This window comes from Carcharodon carcharias, chromosome 15 (assembly GCF_017639515.1).
Source record: "Carcharodon carcharias isolate sCarCar2 chromosome 15, sCarCar2.pri, whole genome shotgun sequence".
In the NCBI taxonomy this organism is placed as follows: Eukaryota; Metazoa; Chordata; class Chondrichthyes; order Lamniformes; family Lamnidae; genus Carcharodon; species Carcharodon carcharias.
The window spans coordinates 58,860,449-58,878,672 of record NC_054481.1 but is presented as its reverse complement, the minus strand read 5'-3'; the positions used below and the strand labels follow the sequence as shown (position 1 = coordinate 58,878,672).

The following is an 18,224-nucleotide window of genomic DNA, read 5'->3' as shown; positions in this document are numbered from 1 at the left end:
TTTAAAAGTTAAAATTGGCATAGCCATCAGAGATATAGAAAAGCAAATTTAAGTAAATTGAGTTGAGCGTCAGGTCAGACATGATGTATCTGAATGGCAGAACAGGTTTTTGAGTGCAAATGGTCTCTCCTCACTGCTACGGGGCCGAATGGTCTCTCCTCACTGCTACGGGGCCGAATGGTCTCTCCTCACTGCTACGGGGCCGAATGGTCTCTCCTCACTGCTACGGGGCCGAATGGTCTCTCCTCACTGCTACGGGGCCGAATGGTCTCTCCTCACTGCTACGGGGCCGAATGGTCTCTCCTCACTGCTACGGGGCCGAATGGTCTCTCCTCACTGCTACGGGGCCGAATGGTCTCTCCTCACTGCTACGGGGCCGAATGGTCTCTCCTCACTGCTACGGGGCCGAATGGTCTCTCCTCACTGCTACGGGGCCGAATGGTCTCTCCTCACTGCTACGGGGCCGAATGGTCTCTCCTCACTGCTACGGGGCCGAATGGTCTCTCCTCACTGCTACGGGGCCGAATGGTCTCTCCTCACTGCTACGGGGCCGAATGGTCTCTCCTCACTGCTACGGGGCCGAATGGTCTCTCCTCACTGCTACGGGGCCGAATGGTCTCTCCTCACTGCTACGGGGCCGAATGGTCTCTCCTCACTGCTACGGGGCCGAATGGTCTCTCCTCACTGCTACGGGGCCGAATGGTCTCTCCTCACTGCTACGGGGCCGAATGGTCTCTCCTCACTGCTACGGGGCCGAATGGTCTCTCCTCACTGCTACGGGGCCGAATGGTCTCTCCTCACTGCTACGGGGCCGAATGGTCTCTCCTCACTGCTACGGGGCCGAATGGTCTCTCCTCACTGCTACGGGGCCGAATGGTCTCTCCTCACTGCTACGGGGCCGAATGGTCTCTCCTCACTGCTATGGGGCCGAATGGTCTCTTCTCACTGCTATGGGGCCGAATAGTCTTCTCTCCCATTGCTATGAAGTGAGTTTTACTGATGAGTGGACAGTCAGGGTGTTCAACTGAAAAGAAGGTGACTGCAAAGTAACCTTGGCCCTGACTGTGGTCGGTGTGGTTAAGCCATACTTCATTGGCATTCATTGACCTGACATTATTCAAACCACTTTGCTTATAACAGGTAGTAACAAGTGCCTGATAACAACACATTAAATGGATAGTCGCTTGGTCATACCAAACTTCAATGTTGCTGAAAAAAGACAAGCTGTCAAAGTTTTTCATCCTGCACTCATCAGTACAGATTCTCAAGAACATCAAATCTCAAAGGGAACAATTTATACTGCATGAGAAGAGGGTGATGATTGGTTGGCGAGTGCACTGATAGGTAGAGGCATTCCCATGAAGAATGCACCAGGGAACAGTTAACTGTCAAGCTTCTATTTAAATTCAAACCAGGCAGGTTGACTCTGATCAGTCAAGGCATTGCCATGGGGAAGGAACCAGGGAATGGCTGTCCCCTAAGCTTTGTATAGTTGAAAAAGGCAATATGTGGACATGCTCCTTCTGCCTGCAAAGGACAGGGCTGTGTGTGATTGTATGTAGCTTCTAGCATGTGTAAGTGAGCCACACTGTAAGCCCAACAGATAATCTTAAATTAGTTGCCATGTAATTGTTTTCACAACCAGAATTGTTTAGCAAGTGTTGTCTAATCGCAGAATCACATCTAATGTCAGACACGATGTTCTGAGTATTACAAGCACGGGCTGGTTGGGTATGGTCCATACTTTGCCTGTTGCAAAGAGATGTGCTGCTTGATACAATCAACCAGCCGTTGGGACATAAGACTTACATACCTGGCATCAGACCGGCACTGAAATTCATTGACCACATTACTCATTGCTGCAGTAGGCAGAACATCTTTTTAGCTTGACGACAACATCCTGTTAGTGGAGCATTTCTCTCTTGTCAGTATTACATTAAATGGAGTTTCTTAGTTCCCATCACTTTCAGTCAGAGAGAAAGTATCACAATGCAAGTAAAGGAACATTCTTCCACTCACCAGCCATTGACCCCAGATTTCTGCAGCTCCGAAATCCCAAAAGACAGGGATCCCATGAAATCATTCCTGGTGGTTAGATCCCAGTCCCATATTCCGATAGAAAGTCTCCGATCCTTATCGGAATCCTTTAGATTGCTGTTGGTGGAAAATAGACATGAAGATTAAGTTGGGGGAAAGAGAGTTATTAGAGGAACTGTACAGAGACTAAGGTACTAGACTTGGACCATGAGCATAGAACCAGAGCCACACAGCTTGGAGTGAATAAGCCTCCCACAAGACCATGCCCATCAATAACAGGTATAAAGCTGATTCACGCTTAAATCAGCTGAGGCTGTGTTTTAAAACATCACTCTCAGACATGGGGTAGCTGACAGCTCTGACATTTACTGCCCATCGCTAGTTTTCCCTCGAGAAGGAGTGGTGAGCTTTTGCCTTAAACCGCATGGTGAAGGTTCTCCCACAGTGCTGATAGGTAGGGGGCTTGAAGATTTTGACCAGCCACGATCAAGGAACTATGTCTCTAAGACAGGATGGTGCACCTCCTTCTAGTTAGTAAAGATCACAGTTTAGGAAAGTGTTGCCAAAGAATCTTCAGTAAATTATTGCAGGGCATGCAGTAGGCAGCATACACTGCAGTCATTGTGTGCAGTTTTGAAGGGAGTGAATGTTTAAGGTGGTGGGTTGGGCTGCCAATCAAATGGACTTAGTCCTAGCTGGTTAATTTGATAAAATAAAAGCTGGGTAAATATTTGCTTAACATTTGGACTATGGTTTATAAAAAAAGATGAGGACATAAACACAGTCAGGGTCAGAGCTCACCCCATAAACATGATACCACCCCAATGTCACTCGTGCTCACACAATGAACGCCCCTTACTTCCAGAACTTTCTACACAGTTTGGATGATTGTTTATGCCCTTACAAAGTGAAACACTCGTTCCAGGTTGGGTTCAGGGAGCATTTGATGGTCCTGGTTTTCTGTTTGCTCTCACTCTTAGGATCAGGGATCAGTTTCAGCTTCACGTATGGATCTGATAGACCATTGGGGTCCATTGGAACCAAATTCTTAGCCTCCTTCACTGTTAAAAATATAATTCAAAGAGGAAAAAAAGGATTTAAAACAAGATATCATTTGTAAGAATACAGTATTAGTATTGTATTAGTATTATTTTTGTTTCAGATTTCCAGCATCTGCAGTAATTTGCTTTTATCTTAGTATTGTAGATGTTGTTTTATTTTAATAAACATTAACATTACATATCGGTTCGAATGTGATTTTAGGAAATATTTCCTCCACCAATCACTGACAACACACATTCATAGAATTAATAGCACAGGTCACCATTCAGCCATCATACAAATGCTGAATCAATTAGGTTATAGACTGTGTTCCCAGTTTTCATTTATTATAATCATTATGTCATGTTATCTGAGATGTCAGCAGGATAGTATAGAGAGAGTTAACTCTGTATCTAACCCATGCAGTACCTGTCCTGGGAGTGTTTGATAGGGACAGAATAGAAATAGTTACCTCTGTATCTAACTCATGCAGTACCTGTCCTGGGAGTATTTGATAGGGCAGTGTAGAGGGAGGTTTACTCTGTACCTAACCTGTCCTGGGAGTGTTTGATGGGACAGTGAAGAGGGAGATTTAACTCTGTATCCAACCCATGTTGTACATGCCCTGGGAGTGTTTGATGATTATGATGCTCAGGTTTTTGATTATTGTTTCACTGCCAGTGTTATGAAAATACTAATTAAAAGGCCTCAGCTAACTGAAATGGAAGTGTTCTGATGCCTAGTAGCAATATCGTCCATTTGGATGAGCACAATAAAACCATTAAAACCAGTATCAAATGCCTGAGATTAAACATTTTACAGAATTTAAATAGTTGGATGATTCTCTGGTTTGAGCTGCTTGAAACTTTTCCAGGTTAAAGCTCAAAAGCAGCATAGGGAACACACACTGAAAATGGGGCAAATTCAGCACTGATGTCAGAGGCTCTTCATAAAGGACCAGCAAGTGGAATGGAATTATGAGTAGGGGGGTGGAGCTAAAACCCAGAAACACAGAGTGAAACCTTGTGACGGTCATACACAAACCCCACTCAAACACGTCAGAGACGCAGCAGGCAAGCTGTACGCTGTTGAACCTCTAGTGGTGGTAGTGGCACACAGCAAGATGGAAATCTTCAGCAAAAACTCAAAATATTTAGAAAGCAGCTAATCACATCTCTCAGAAGCATTCAACACATCACACACACAATAATTAAATGTGTAGCAACTGTCACAAACTGCAGCCAATTGTGCACAGCAAGATCCCAACAACAGGAATGTAAATGAATTAATGACCAGTTAATTGGTTCTGGAGGTAACAGTTGAGAGAGGAACCCTGGATGAACGCCCTGGTGATTACTAATGCACAAAATGGGATCTTTAACATTGACCTGAACCATCAGACGGGATCTTGATTTAATGTCACAATCTGGTGTCTCAAGTGCAATGTATTTTGTCACATCCAGGTTCAGGAGTAGCTCGGACCAACACCTACTCCTAAATGATAAAGCATTGCCCTCTGGTGACAAGTTTACAAATTATACCATAAGACTAACTTCAATTTAAATTGCATCTTTTACAGCCTCATGGGTGTCCCAAAGTACTTTGCAATCAAATAATGTAATTTGGTGTTGTTTTGGAGATCCCTCCTCTCAACCCAAGCCCATATAATTGTCCACTCTTAATTACCCCCTTAATCGTAAACTATTAATTTTCAAATATATCCAGTTAAATGTTACATCTGACTTCTTTGATCAATCCTGCTGATCCTTCTCATTTGTTTACATTTGGTTTTCTGCAGCTGGATGGATATTTCACTTGCTATGGGATAAAGGAAGGGGCAGCTGATGCAACCTGATGCGGATCACTTGCTGCTGGGAACAACTGTCATGGACAGTGCGGAGTAACACAAGCTGTAAAACGAGATCCTTGAGCTTTCCTCGATTTCCCTTGGGCTCAGTTTCACTTGTGATTATTTAACTACCTGACGAGAGCAAATTGTATGAAGGAGAGTTCGTGATGACACAGGTTGCTCAGGGGCCGTTAGAGAAGTGGAGGGAGATTGGAAGAGAGGGGGAAGAGGGTGTGCGAGAAAACAAGTGAATTTGGGGTCAGAAGATAGAAGGATAAAAAAATGGAGGGGCAATGGGTGGAGGAGTGGGACATGTGCGGTTAACTCTTTCAATTTAATTATGAGTCACAATGTGTGAGCCTAACCCTCAACCCAGAATTGTAAATCTATCCATCGTTCCAGGATCAACCCAGACCAGTAAACAGAAAAAATCTTGCATTTATATAGCACCTTTCATGACTGTGGGACATCCCAAAGTGCTTTACAGCCAATTAAGTACTGTTTTGAAAAGTAGTCCCTGTTGTAATGTACAGAAATGCAGCAGTCAATTTGCACGCAGAAAGACCTCACAAACAGAAATGTGATAACGATCAGATCATCTGTTTTAGTGGAAACTGAGCATTAATTACCCTACTCTACTCTGAATAGTGCCATGGGATAGTTGCATCCTCTTGAAAGCACAGATGGGACTTAAGTTTTGTGTCTCATCTGAAAGGCAGCACCTTCAATAGTGCGCAAACTCTCATTGGAACGTTAGTTCTGGAGTGAGACTTGAACCCAATTTTTTGACATTCGCATTAACCCCACTCAGGCACATCCAAGAGAATCAACATGCAAGAATCCTTCTGACTGAGTCAGAGGCGCAAGTACAACCCACTGAGCCACAGCTGACAATGTAGGATGCCAGCTGAGGTTACCCCATGACCTAAAGATTACAATTTTCGTGACACGTGCAAGAGTGGGAAGATTGAGTGTCTGACCCTGCAGGGTTTTTCCTGCACCCCTCTGCCCCAGCAGGGTGTTTTCTGCACTGCTTATGATTGAGCAGAATGTTTACCTGTTTTAATGTATTTCTTCCACAAGATGGCACCAATACACCACTAGTTGCTGCAGTATATTAATACATCCTGTTGGCTTGATCCATGCCAGGCTAGAAATTTAAAAATCCATGTTCATATTTTTAAAACATTTATATGCACTTGTTTCAGATGCAAATTGGGCCTGGTGTAAACAGGTCCCTGAAGGTCAGAAACACACTCTTAACAGGCTATGATCCCAGAAAAACAATGTTATACTTACCTAACACGGTGAGTAGATCTTTGACTATCTCAGCCTTAATGAAAATGCGGCCCCTTCGTTCAGTGTGATCCATCCCACACATGCTGGGCACGTTGGATACGCATCGCTTGTGCACATTCATCATACAGGCTGAAAAACAAAATGTCTTCAAGTCTTCTACTTTCCTCCTTTTATCATCTATCAGTTTGCCTAGTCCTCTCCCGAGTGCTGACCTGTGCTGTAGCCAGCCGCCCTCTGGGATCTCACAGAAGTGCCCGTTCTCCATGTTTGGTCTTGGGCAGCTTAGCACAACACAGCTGGACCTCACCCAACCCTGACACACACCACTAACCAGCAGAGGTCACATGTAGTGACCATCCCCATGAGGCATTGGATGGTCATTACCCACCCCTCACCCTGAATAGTCACAACTCTCCACAAGTCCAGAGGTGCTCTGGATAACTACTGCATCAACCTGAATTCATTCGACTGAACTTAGCTAACACAATACAGGCCTCACTGCAAGCTGGGGCCTCCTGGTCAATTGTTCAGACCCCAAATCCCCAGAATGCTGAACTAGTCCTTAAAATCCAGAATTTTAATCTTCCTTAAACATGAACACAAACTCCAAAATATTACCCACACATCAACCCAAAAATATGAATCTCCAACCACAGAAACATTTTCACATTAACCCCAAAACCTCTCAAACATTACTTTCTCAGGCCATTCGCCCCCAACATCACAACCCCCAAATTCCCAAACATTAACCCTCACACTGGAAAATATTAACCCCTGAAACCTCAGCAAATCCTGCCTATTGCTTCAGCGGGCCACTATTTATTGTGCATTTGTAAACACTGACTCTGCTATAAGAAACAATACCTTATGTTTGAGGCAGGAGGGCTCTTTGTTCCACCCAATTATCCTCATTCCCTCTACATCCTTCATTAAACATGAAGCCCTTCAGATGTAACTCTTTCGAGAACACGTTTTTCCATCTGTTTTTCAGATGAAGTTACATTGTTTCATAGTTTGCCATTGTGAGATTTGAACTCTTGATCTTGGGGTTACAAACCCAGTACCATAACCACTTGGCTATTTAGGCCAAGCCTTCAGATGTAGGTGTACGGTGGTGTAATGGATTATTACTGCTCTAATAGTCCGAGAACATTAATTGGGATCCCACCATGGAGAATTTGAATATAGTTTAAAACACATCTGGAAACATTGTTAAAAACCCAAATGCCCCTTAGGGAAGGAAACTTGCAGTCATTACTGATCCAGCCTATGTGGTTCCAGACCCACACCCATGTGGTCAACCCTAAATTGTCCTCCTAAGTGGCCAACAACATACTCAATTATATCAGTTATCAGCAGCTCAAGAAGCTGGTCCACTCTCACCTGCTTAGGACTAGGGATGGGCTACAAATGCTGGCCTTGTCAGTGGTGTTCACATCCCTCCCTTTTGAAAATCTTTATATTTGCCTATCTCTAGCCATACTACAGTAAACAGCAGTGGAAGGACAAAGTTGCAGTCTGAATTTATGGCACTTACAGTCACATTTCATGCCCTGGTGAATGAGGCCATACAGCAGGGAACCACAATGGTCGCAGAACGTTGGACTGGAATAGGTGTGAACCCTAAAACCATGTTTGTTCCGGGGATCCTGAAATAAAAAGAAAATCAAGAAATGGGGTTAGAAGGTCAGCAACCAGTAAAACAAGCCTTTGGAGTTGATGAATGGGGGGGAGACATCGCAGAGAAGGACAGAGATATACTGCTGGCTCTGAACCCACTAAAACTCACGATCAGTGTAATCTATAACTAAACATCACAGAAAAAGCACCAAGAGCTTAAAGCAGTAAAAGCATTGGCAGTTGGTTAACAAACATTCCTCATTGTTTTACAGGGAGAAGCAAGCACTGAGGAGAGTCCAAAAAGTAACAGTCAAACAAATGGGCACCAAGCAGAGTTTAGATGCAAAGAGAGAGATAGCTTAACAAAGAAAATGGGGGCACATGCTCCAGGGAGTGAATGGCTTACTCCTGTTTGTGTGCTCCCAGTGGAGACCAGGCCAGAAAGCAGGGGCAGAGAAGGATGAAGACGAACAGAAGGAAGAGCACGGGTACTGAGTTGATAAGCTTGAAGAAGGATGGAAAGGAGAGGCCATGGACAGAATCAAAGATAAGGATAAGCATTTTGAAATAAAAGGGAGGTCAGGAAGACAGCAGAGATCAGGAAGATAGTTGTGTCAGATAAAATACACGCTGTGGACCTTATCAGTGCATGTGAGGCAACCTGCATGGGCACACCGTTCTCTTTCCAGATTTCTCTTGAACTTTTCTCAAGTCCATCACTGTTGGAAAGCCCTAACAAAGCTACTGGTTTAATGGCTGTTACCGTAGCAATTATGGGCAGGTGCAGTAAATGAGAGCATGAGTGTGAAGTATAATCACGGACATGGACCTATTGGGCTGAATGATGTACTTTGCTGTACGTTATAGGTTGTCTCTGGTGTCTGCCGAGGATCTATCCTTGGTACTCTCCTATTTCTCTACCTCTCAAGTCCTCCACTGTTACTAAATTATCAGACAGCTTATTCGACATCCAGTACTGGATGAGCAGAAATTTTCCTTAACAAGTATTGGGAAAACTGAGGCAATTGTTTTCAGTCCCACTCCAAACTCCGTTCCCTAGCAACTGACTCCATCCTTCTTCATGACAATAGTCTGAGATTAAGCCAGTCTGTTCATAACCTGAGTGTCACATTTGACCCTAAGATGAGCTTCCAGCTTCATATTCGCAATATCACTAAGACAGGCTATTTCCACAGCTGTAACATGGCTGACTTCACTCTTGTCTCAGCTCATCTGCTGCAGAAACCCTCACTCGTGCCTTTATTACCTCTAGATTGACTATCTCAATGTGCTCCTGGCTGGTGTCTCACATTCTACTCACTATAAACTTTAGGTCATCCATAAATCTGCTGCCCGTGTCTTAACTCACGCCAAGTCCCATTCCCTCACTGACCTACATTGGCTCCCGGTCAAGCAACATCTTGATTTTAAAATTCTCATCCTTGTTTTCAAACCCCTCCATGGTCTTGCTCCTTCCTATCTCTGTAATCATCTCCAGCCCCACAACCCTTCGAGATATCCGAGCCCCTCTAATTCTGGCCTCTTCAGCACCCTTGATTTCAATTGCTGCACTTTTGGTGGCTGTACCTTCAGTTGCCTCAGCCCTAAGCTCGGGAAATCCCTCCTTACACCTCTCTGCCTCTCCACCTTGCTTTCCTCCTTTAAGACACACCTTAAAACCTATCTCATTGATCAAAGCTTTTGGTCATTTGACCTAATATTTCCTTATGCGGCTCACTGTCATGTTTTGTTTTATAATGCTCCTGCGAAGCACCTTGGCGCTATATAAATATATGTTGCTGTTGTTGTAAAACCATGTCTGACAACTGTCAAAATGTGAGACAGAAAGAAAAATGGAGCAAGAGAGAAGAAAGAGAATAATAAGGAGACTAAAGGTACAAGGTACACTGTGGCCAGAGAGAGAAAAACAGACACAGAGACTACGCAGGAGCATAGCGAGACAGACAGAAACTGAGCTGAGACAGACAAAACTGCCAGAGCAAACATGTGGATAGGGCTTTAATTGGCTGAACAGTCTCCTCCTGTTCCTCTGATAGTGGAGGAGAGAGGGAAAGATGCAGAAAGAGAGAAACTCTGAAAGACAAAGAACACAGGTATAAGACAGAAAACAAGACAAAGAATGTGCCAGAGATCAATGAAAAAAAGGAGGAACAGAGATATTGACAATGAAAGAACAGTCATGAATTCACAAGAATGTGAAAGAACTGTTGGGAGTGTGTGGAAAGCAGTACGAGCTGAAAGCAAAGGTAGAATAGTGGGAATTTCAGAAGATGTTGGAAACTGAAAAGCTGAGTCTGGTGAGAAGTTCACTAAAGAGCAGCCATTTTTGTTCGTCATTTCGGACTTTTCTGCCTTCCTGAAAGCAACACAGTCAAAAGAGGAGTAACGTCACATCACAGACTGACTCTCACACACACCCACACACATGTACACACACAGGCACAATTCCCAGGTTAACAGCAGATTATTCCTTGCTATCCTGCGTCTTGCTATAACATTGCACACAGTCAGCCTCATTATGGGAATGCTATAACATTCATGTAGCACAGCAACAATCCGTGCTCAGGCTGCATCTTCATTAATGTATAAAACCCAATACTATTCCACTGACAAGACAGTCAAGTTACACAAACTTGGGAACAATCACAGATTTGAGGGACAAACGATGCCTGGGAATGTAAAGCAGGCACTGTGGGAAGGGATCTCTTGTGCAGCACAAGATACCTTTCTATGCCAACACTGCAGTGTCACTGCCACCAACTTCTCCACAACCTGAGATGGGGAGCATGAGGATTACACCAGGTGAGAGACATGTGGAAAAGCAAAAGGACAGTAGCCCAGTCGATCAGTTTGGTTCCTTGCACAGCTGCTCTATCTCAAGATTTGAATCTCGAAGGGCTTCTGAGGAAAAGTGATTCCATTCTAAGCAAAATGGTCCATGGGAGTCCCATGATCTGTACAAAACATCTTGAACAATCTGATTAAGATTTGAAGGAGGCTACTAGCCACCTCTGTGATCATGGAGAAGTTGCCTGGCCTACTGTGGAGTTTTCAACAATTCCGGGTGTATTTGCAGCAAAGAATGCCTGTGCGTGACTTGCACGGGGCAATTTTAACCTAAGTCACTTGTCAGAAAATTGGGGCCAGTGCTGGTTTTGTACATCACCCAAGATTACACTTTACTGAGTCACAATTTTGCTCCCCTGAACTATGTAAACTCGGCATTTCACCGTAGGTTTTCCACCCAATGGGATAGATTAAAATTACCCTCAAGTGCCTGTATATGTATATTTTTGTGTGTTTGCATGTGCGCACGTGCACACAAGTATGTGCACATGTATGAGACTGCGAATACATGAATGAGTGTGTGTGCATCTATCTAACCACTGATCCCTAGAGAATTGTGGATCTGACATTTAACTGGTGGTTGCATTCCTCTAGGTTCCCATCAGCAATCCTGCTCTAAAGTCATTAAAACCTCAATTGGATCCTCTTGCACTGCATATTCAACAAAGTCATTTTCTGATTTTAGAAAGTTCAGACCGAGCAGCATAAGTGCGCTCAACACAATGGTTCATTCACATGTACCACTCAACAGAAAGTGTTAACACACAGGATTACAAATAAAAGAGCCTTATAAACATTGGGAGGGTTACTGAGAACTTTCAAAGTAAATTGGTTGCTAATTCTCAATACCTTTTTCAGACTAGCTCTTGGTTGTAAAGAAACAACCTCACAGTGGCCAGGTATTTTTAACACTACAGTAAGCCAACCAACACTGACAGGTTGAGCTGTGCTTCAGTGATGTTCATTGGGGAGGGAATGTCTACACCAACTGTTTGAAGTGAAAAAAGCAAGGCTTTAAATGACACAGCTCACTAGAGGACCGAGCAACAATAGCATCAATGCAAGGCAAACCCTTCCTCAGCAGGATGGGAGGAGTCTCTCTCAAAATTCCAACAGAGGGTCATTCGCAGTTTGATATTCAAGGGCATATCACACTTGTTTTTTATGCATTAAGACAGAGGACTTCAAGCAGCCTGCTCATTACTTCCCAATATACATGACAAGAGGGACAAGGCTGCCCAGCTACATAACCTCAGAAAAGTGGCTCTGTTAAACGATTTTTTATAGTCCCACCATGAATAGAATTATGCTCAAATCTTGATTTCACATTTGCTCAGAGGATTCTACACAATTAGAGACTTGTAACCTCGCATAGCATTGAGAATTTAGAAAAGTAACATTTCCAATTAATTTGAAAGTCTCTAGCTTGTTACACAGTGCAAGGAACATTAGAATTTGAAAAACTGTTTGACCCATCAAACCCTTTCTCTCCTTCCACAGTCTGTCATTGGCGAAATGGTAGAATCCATTATCAAAAAGGTAGCGGCAGGGCATTTAGAAAGTTACAATGCAGTCAGGCAGAGTCATGGTTTTGTAAAAGGGAAATTGTGTTTAACAAATTTATCAGAGTACTTTGAGGATGTAACAAGCAGGATGGTTAAAAGGGAACCAGTAGATGTACTGCATTTTGATTACCAAATGGCAGTCAGGCACCACATAAAAGGTTACTGCACAAGAGCTAATGGTGTTGGAGTAATATTTTAGAGTGGTTAAAAGTTTGGTTAACTAACAGGAAACAGAGTTGGGATAAATGGGTAATTTCAGGATGACAAACTGTAACTAGTGGAATGCCACAGGAATTAGTTCTGGGGCCTCAACTATTTACAATCTATATTAATAACTTGGATGAAGGGACTGAATGTATGGTAGCCAAATTTGCTGATGATATGAAGATGGGTAGGAAAGCAAGTTGTGAGGAGGATACAAATAGTCTGCAAAAGGATTACAGATAGGTTGAGTGAGTAGAAAAAAAATTGGCAGATGAATTATTATGTGAGGTTGCCCACTGGCAGGAAGAATAAGAGAACTGAATTATTATTTAAATGGAATGAGACTGAAAAATGCTGCAGGAAAGAGGGACCTGGGTGTCCTTATACATAAATCAAAAAGTGTCAGCATGCAGGGACAGCAAGTTATAAGGAAGGCAAACGGAATGTTGGCCTTTCTTGCAAGGAGGATGCAGTGGGAAGTCTTTACAACTGTACAGGAGACTGGTGAGACCACACCTACAGTACTGTGTATGGTTTCCAGACTTGCATTGGAAGCAGTTCAGAGAAGGTTCAAAAGGCTGATTCCTGGGATGCAGGGTTTATCTTATGAGGAAAGGTTGAGCGGGTTGGGCCTGTGCTCATTGGAGTTTAGAAGAATGAGGGGTAATCCTATTGAAACCTAAGATTTTGACAGGGTGGATACTGAGAGGGTGTTTCCTCTTATGAGGGAAACTAGAACTAGAGGGCATAGTTTAAAAATAAGGGGTCTCCCATTTAACACACAGATGAGAGAATTTCTTCTCTCAGTGGTTGTTAGTGTTTGGAACTCTCTACCCAATGAGCAGTGGAGGCTGGATCATTGAATGCATTCAAGGTTGAGTTAGACAGATATTTTCCATTAACAAGGGAGTGAAGGGTTATAAGGGGCAGGCAGGAAAGTGGAGTTAAGGTCACAATCAGGTCAGCCACCATTTTGTTGAATAGTGGAGCAGATTTGACGGGCCGAATGACCTACTCCTGCTCTTATTTCTTATGTTCTAATATTCTTAGATCAGTCAGGGACCCCCAATCCCTCATATACGCTCACCTCCTTATATGCACTCATTTCCCTATCTCCAGGTGAATCAAATAGAACTGATTTAGGTCTTAAAATTATAAAGGGTTCAATCGGGTGGTGTGGAGAAACTGGTTCTATTTTTGGGCGAATCCAGGACAAGAGGATCACTAACACTTAGGAGGAATTTATTTACACATCTATTGGCAAGAAGTGGAATTCACTGCTACATGGACTGGTTGAAGCATTGATTCATTTGAATGGAGGCCTGATGCATACATGAGGTAGAAGGGCAGAGTACAGAGTATGAAGAGGCTGATATTTAGTATAACTGTTTGGACTAAATGGCTCCTTTGGGTTCTGCAGCTTCCATGGCCCTGATATTAACTTGGAGGCTGGGAGTGAGGAGGGAGGGGGCTGTTTTGGAGGCTGGGAGCGAGGAGGGAGGGGGCTGTTTTGGAGGCTGGGAGCGAGGAGGGAGGGGGCTGTTTTGGAGGCTGGGAGCGAGGAGGGAGGGGGCTGTTTTGGAGGCTGGGAGCGAGGAGAGAGGGGGCTGTTTTGGAGGCTGGGAGCGAGGAGGGAGGGGGCTGTTTTGGAGGCTGGGAGCGAGGGGGCTGTTTTGGAGGCTGGGAGCGAGGAGGGAGGGGGCTGTTTTGGAGGCTGGGAGCGAGGAGGGAGGGGGCTGTTTTGGAGGCTGGGAGCGAGGAGGGAGGGGGCTGTTTTGGAGGCTGGGAGCGAGGAGGGAAGGGGCTGTTTTGGAGGCTGGGAGCGAGGAGGGAAGGGGCTGTTTTGGAGGCTGGGAGCAAGGAGGGAGGGGGCTGTTTTGGAGGCTGGGAGTGAAGAGGGAGGGGGCTGTTTTGCGATCAAGAAACCAGAAGAATGAGTTTCCCTCAGGCTCTGCCAAATTTACTGGCAACAAAAACTTGTTCTTTACCCTAGCCTTGAACTCACATCTTTCTCTAGCTTCTTCTATCTCCCCTCATGGTGTCCCTGGGCTCACCTTGTCCATAAGACCCACCTGCAGCTCCCTTAATTTTCCACTAAGCTGCTGACCACCTAACCTCCCTTCCTGTTCCCCATGTTAGCTGATATTGTTAATGGTTTTCTTTCTTCACATACTTTCCCTCTCACCTTTAAATTTGCTGTCATGAGCCTTCTCCTCAAAAAAAACCCTTGACTCCACCATCCTTGCAAATGATCATCCCATCTCCAGCTCCTTTTCTTCTCCGATATCCTTGAATGTGTTGTTTACTTCCAAGTCTCTGTCCATTTTACCCAAAACTCTATTTCTCAAACTCTCCAATCAGGTTCCCTGCCAAAGTACCAAAAATTCTCAAAGTTACAAATGATGGTGACAAAGGTAAACTTACCCTCCTCATCCTTCTCTAACTGTCTACAGCGTTTGGCACAGCTGAGCACATCATCCTCCTCCAACACCTCTCAACTGGTTGTCCAGCTGGATGGAACTGCACTTTCCTGGCTCCATTCTTATCTGATTGTAGCCAGAGTATCGCTTACAATGGCTTCTCATTCTGCCTCTACACTATTTGCTTCTAGAATCCCCAAGGATCTATCCTCATCCCCCAAACCCCCATTTCTCCTCTAAATGTTGCCCCTCAGCAACATTATTTTGAAAAGAGTGTTAGTTTTCACAAATTCATGGGCGACACCCAGCTCTACCTGACTGCCACCTCTCTCGACTCCTCCACTGTTGCTAGATCATCAGACTGCTTATCTGACATCCAGCACTGGGTAAGCAGAAATTTCCTCCAGGCTAGCATTGGGGAAGACCAGAGCCACTCTCTTCAGACCCCACCACAAATTCTGATCCATAGCTATCAACATCACGCCTCTCCCTGGCAACTGTCTGAGGCTGAACTACACTATTTGCAACCTTGGTATCATATCTGATCCTGAGGTGAGCTGCCGACTACTTATCCGTGTCAGGGGCTGTTGGTCATGGTGGCAGTGGGGGGAAGGAGGGAAAGCAGGATAAGGCAGGTACCTGGAAAGGCATTTGAAAGACATTTTGCTGCTGTGTGCAGCATGTCTCACCTTTCCTTCACTACTAGGTTTCCCAATGCCTGCAAAACCTACCTGGCCAGGGTGCAATTTGAAATGGAGTTTACGTCTCAGGCATACACCCTGATTATAATATTTAAAATGATCAACCAGCCTCCTGGGGGCAGATTAGTCACCCACCTGACCCTCTGATCTGACCTCCATTAAAACTAAAAATTTGCAGGTTCAAGGTGGGTTTGAGGTTTAAAATGTTTTTTCACATTTTGCCCGACTCTAACCCACCTGTTTCTGAAAGATGAAATTCCCACTTTTATTCCCCTTTCTCATTAGCTATTGAGTCAATTTATTCTCAAACGGTGTCGACTGTTATAACGTGCTGCTCATTCACTGAGCAAAGGAGGAATCTGGAGCCAGTCTTTCCTTAACATAAGTTTATTCACAAAACCCAGGGAACACAGGGACAGACTCCCTTTTCCTTCCCCCAGACAGGTGGAAACCGGTTCTTATATATACTTAAGAATAATGCCCAAATCTTTCCCCATTTAATAACAGCGGCTCTCACTTACAACTAAAACATGCATTCACTGTGATAGGATTCCAACATTAACAGATTCCCTTCTTTCTCAGAAAAAAATTAAGTGCATATTTATAGACAAAATAATTTTTAAAAACTGAAGAAAGAGAAAAATAAATCTCTCACTCTCAAGACTCTCATCACGAGCTATCCTTCTTCTACGACTCCCAATAACATCTCACTGGAAGCGTTCCTTTTGATAAAGCAGTCAGACAATTGATGGCTTATATCCACCCATTTGAGTTTGGAGATTTCGTTTTTCTCCAACATTTGTTTCAGACTCAATGTCAATTCTTCATCTCTTCTCATTTACACATTTTGTGGAGTGTACATTATCCCAAAGGGATTGATTGTCTATATAACATTCTATTGGTGCGGTTTCTTCAGCATCTCCATGATATAGAATTTGCCTTGGCAAGAGCAAGAGTCTCAGCAGCCAGGGTACTTTTTACTATTCTCATTTTCTTGGCTTCCCAAGCCCAGGGACTCCCTTAAGAATTATTATAAAACTGGCCCCGCTCGAAAACCCATCATAAAGATTTGCATGAGACGTAGTGAAAACAATCAATTTTATACACTTAGGGTCACCCAAAGGGGGGCCTCCAGGTCTAGACACTCCAAAGCACGTCCACCAAGGTCATCACAGACAGGATGAAGCAGTCAGCAGGCTGCCTCCACCTCCACTGTGGATGTCTAGGGAGCACCAAGATGTATCAGCAGGTTAGGAAGGTTAAGAAAACGTAGTTGCACAGCCTGGGCATGGGTATTAATTATTTCTATATAATGGTCACTATTGTCAATAAACTCCCAAGAATGTCTCCCTGCCTTTGGGGTTCCTTGTTATGATGAGCAGTGTTCATGTCACTCAGATGTGAAACCTTTCTGCACAAGGTAAAGGCAGATGTCTCAGTCCAGCGCCTTTTCCCTGTGCTTTGTGCAGCTTTCAGACCAAAGTGATGGTCTGGGTCACAGGCCCTGGACACATTACTGATGCCTGCATTTCAATGGTGCTTGTCATTGCTGCCAGAATATCGTGGGCAGGCATCACAGAGTTCCGTCATTCTCGGTGTGCTCTCAGCACCTTTAAGGTGGGGCTGGCCCCTTTCTCTTCAGCATCTGTGACCACTGACACTGTGCTCCTGAAGGGCTCAGACAAAGGATCAGATGCTTCTAAAATTTCACGGCTGCATCTCTATGATATGACCCTAATCACAGAGCGTAAGCGAGCTACCCTCGGCTAGACAGGAGTCAGGCGTTCTTAGAGGCTATGTAAAGATCTATGAAGTGATGAAGTCATCATCATGCTCCGCAATCAAGCGACTACTGGGGCCTCCACTGCATCTCCATGACAGGAGCATTGTCATAGAGGGTACGTGCACTGCTATAAGCCAGACTGGAGTCAAACATTCATAGATGCAATGTAAGAATCTTATGGTGTCTTTTCACCATATGTCGTCATCATCCTCCACAAATCTAGTGGCTACGAGGGTTTTCTGAGCACGCCTGCCTCATCAGGCCAGTGTAAGGGCCTCATCGCTGTCATCATTGCCTTCGAGGACCTTCTCACCCTCATCACCATCGAAATCCTCCTCATTGGAGGAGACCTCCAGCTCTTGCATCTCCTCCTCAGCTAGCTCCTTTCCCCCACTGCAGTGCCAGGTTGTAAAAGGTGCAACAAGTGATGATGGTGCATGACACTCTGTGCGGACTGTATTGCAGGGCTCCACCAGAGCAGTCCGGGCACCAGAACCTCATCTTCAGCATCCCGAAGGTCGGCTCCAAGTTGCGAGTTGCAGCGTAAGCCTTATTATAGCGTCACTCTGCTGCAGTCTGAGGCCACCGCATGAGTGTCATCAGCCACGGCCTCTGTAGGTAGCCCTTGTCCCCGAGGAGTCAACCCTGCAGCTTCTGTGGATCCTAGAAGACTTCAGGGATCTGTGACCGACTGAGAATGTAGGAGTCATGCACACTCCCTGGAAACCGTGCAGAGACCTGCAGGATGCGTTTGTGGTGGTCACACACCAGCTGCACATTCAGCGAGTGGAATCCCTTGTGGTTGACATAGTTGACCATGTATTGCGACAGGGACCC

General features: G+C 44.6%; 1 protein-coding gene across 2 annotated transcripts in view; it reads right to left on the bottom strand.

The window, feature by feature from the left end:
- prkcba (protein kinase C, beta a) overlaps positions 1-18,224 on the bottom strand; it is a 273,443-nt gene that overhangs the window by 62,658 nt on the left and 192,561 nt on the right. For both annotated transcript variants that reach the window (XM_041205666.1, XM_041205665.1), the window contains exons 4-7: positions 7,764-7,875; positions 6,227-6,355; positions 2,942-3,098; positions 2,020-2,154 (exon numbers count right to left, since the gene is read on the bottom strand). In XM_041205666.1, the coding sequence (XP_041061600.1) occupies positions 2,020-2,154; positions 2,942-3,098; positions 6,227-6,355; positions 7,764-7,875 (533 nt within the window). The remainder of the gene's footprint in view (positions 1-2,019; positions 2,155-2,941; positions 3,099-6,226; positions 6,356-7,763; positions 7,876-18,224) is intronic.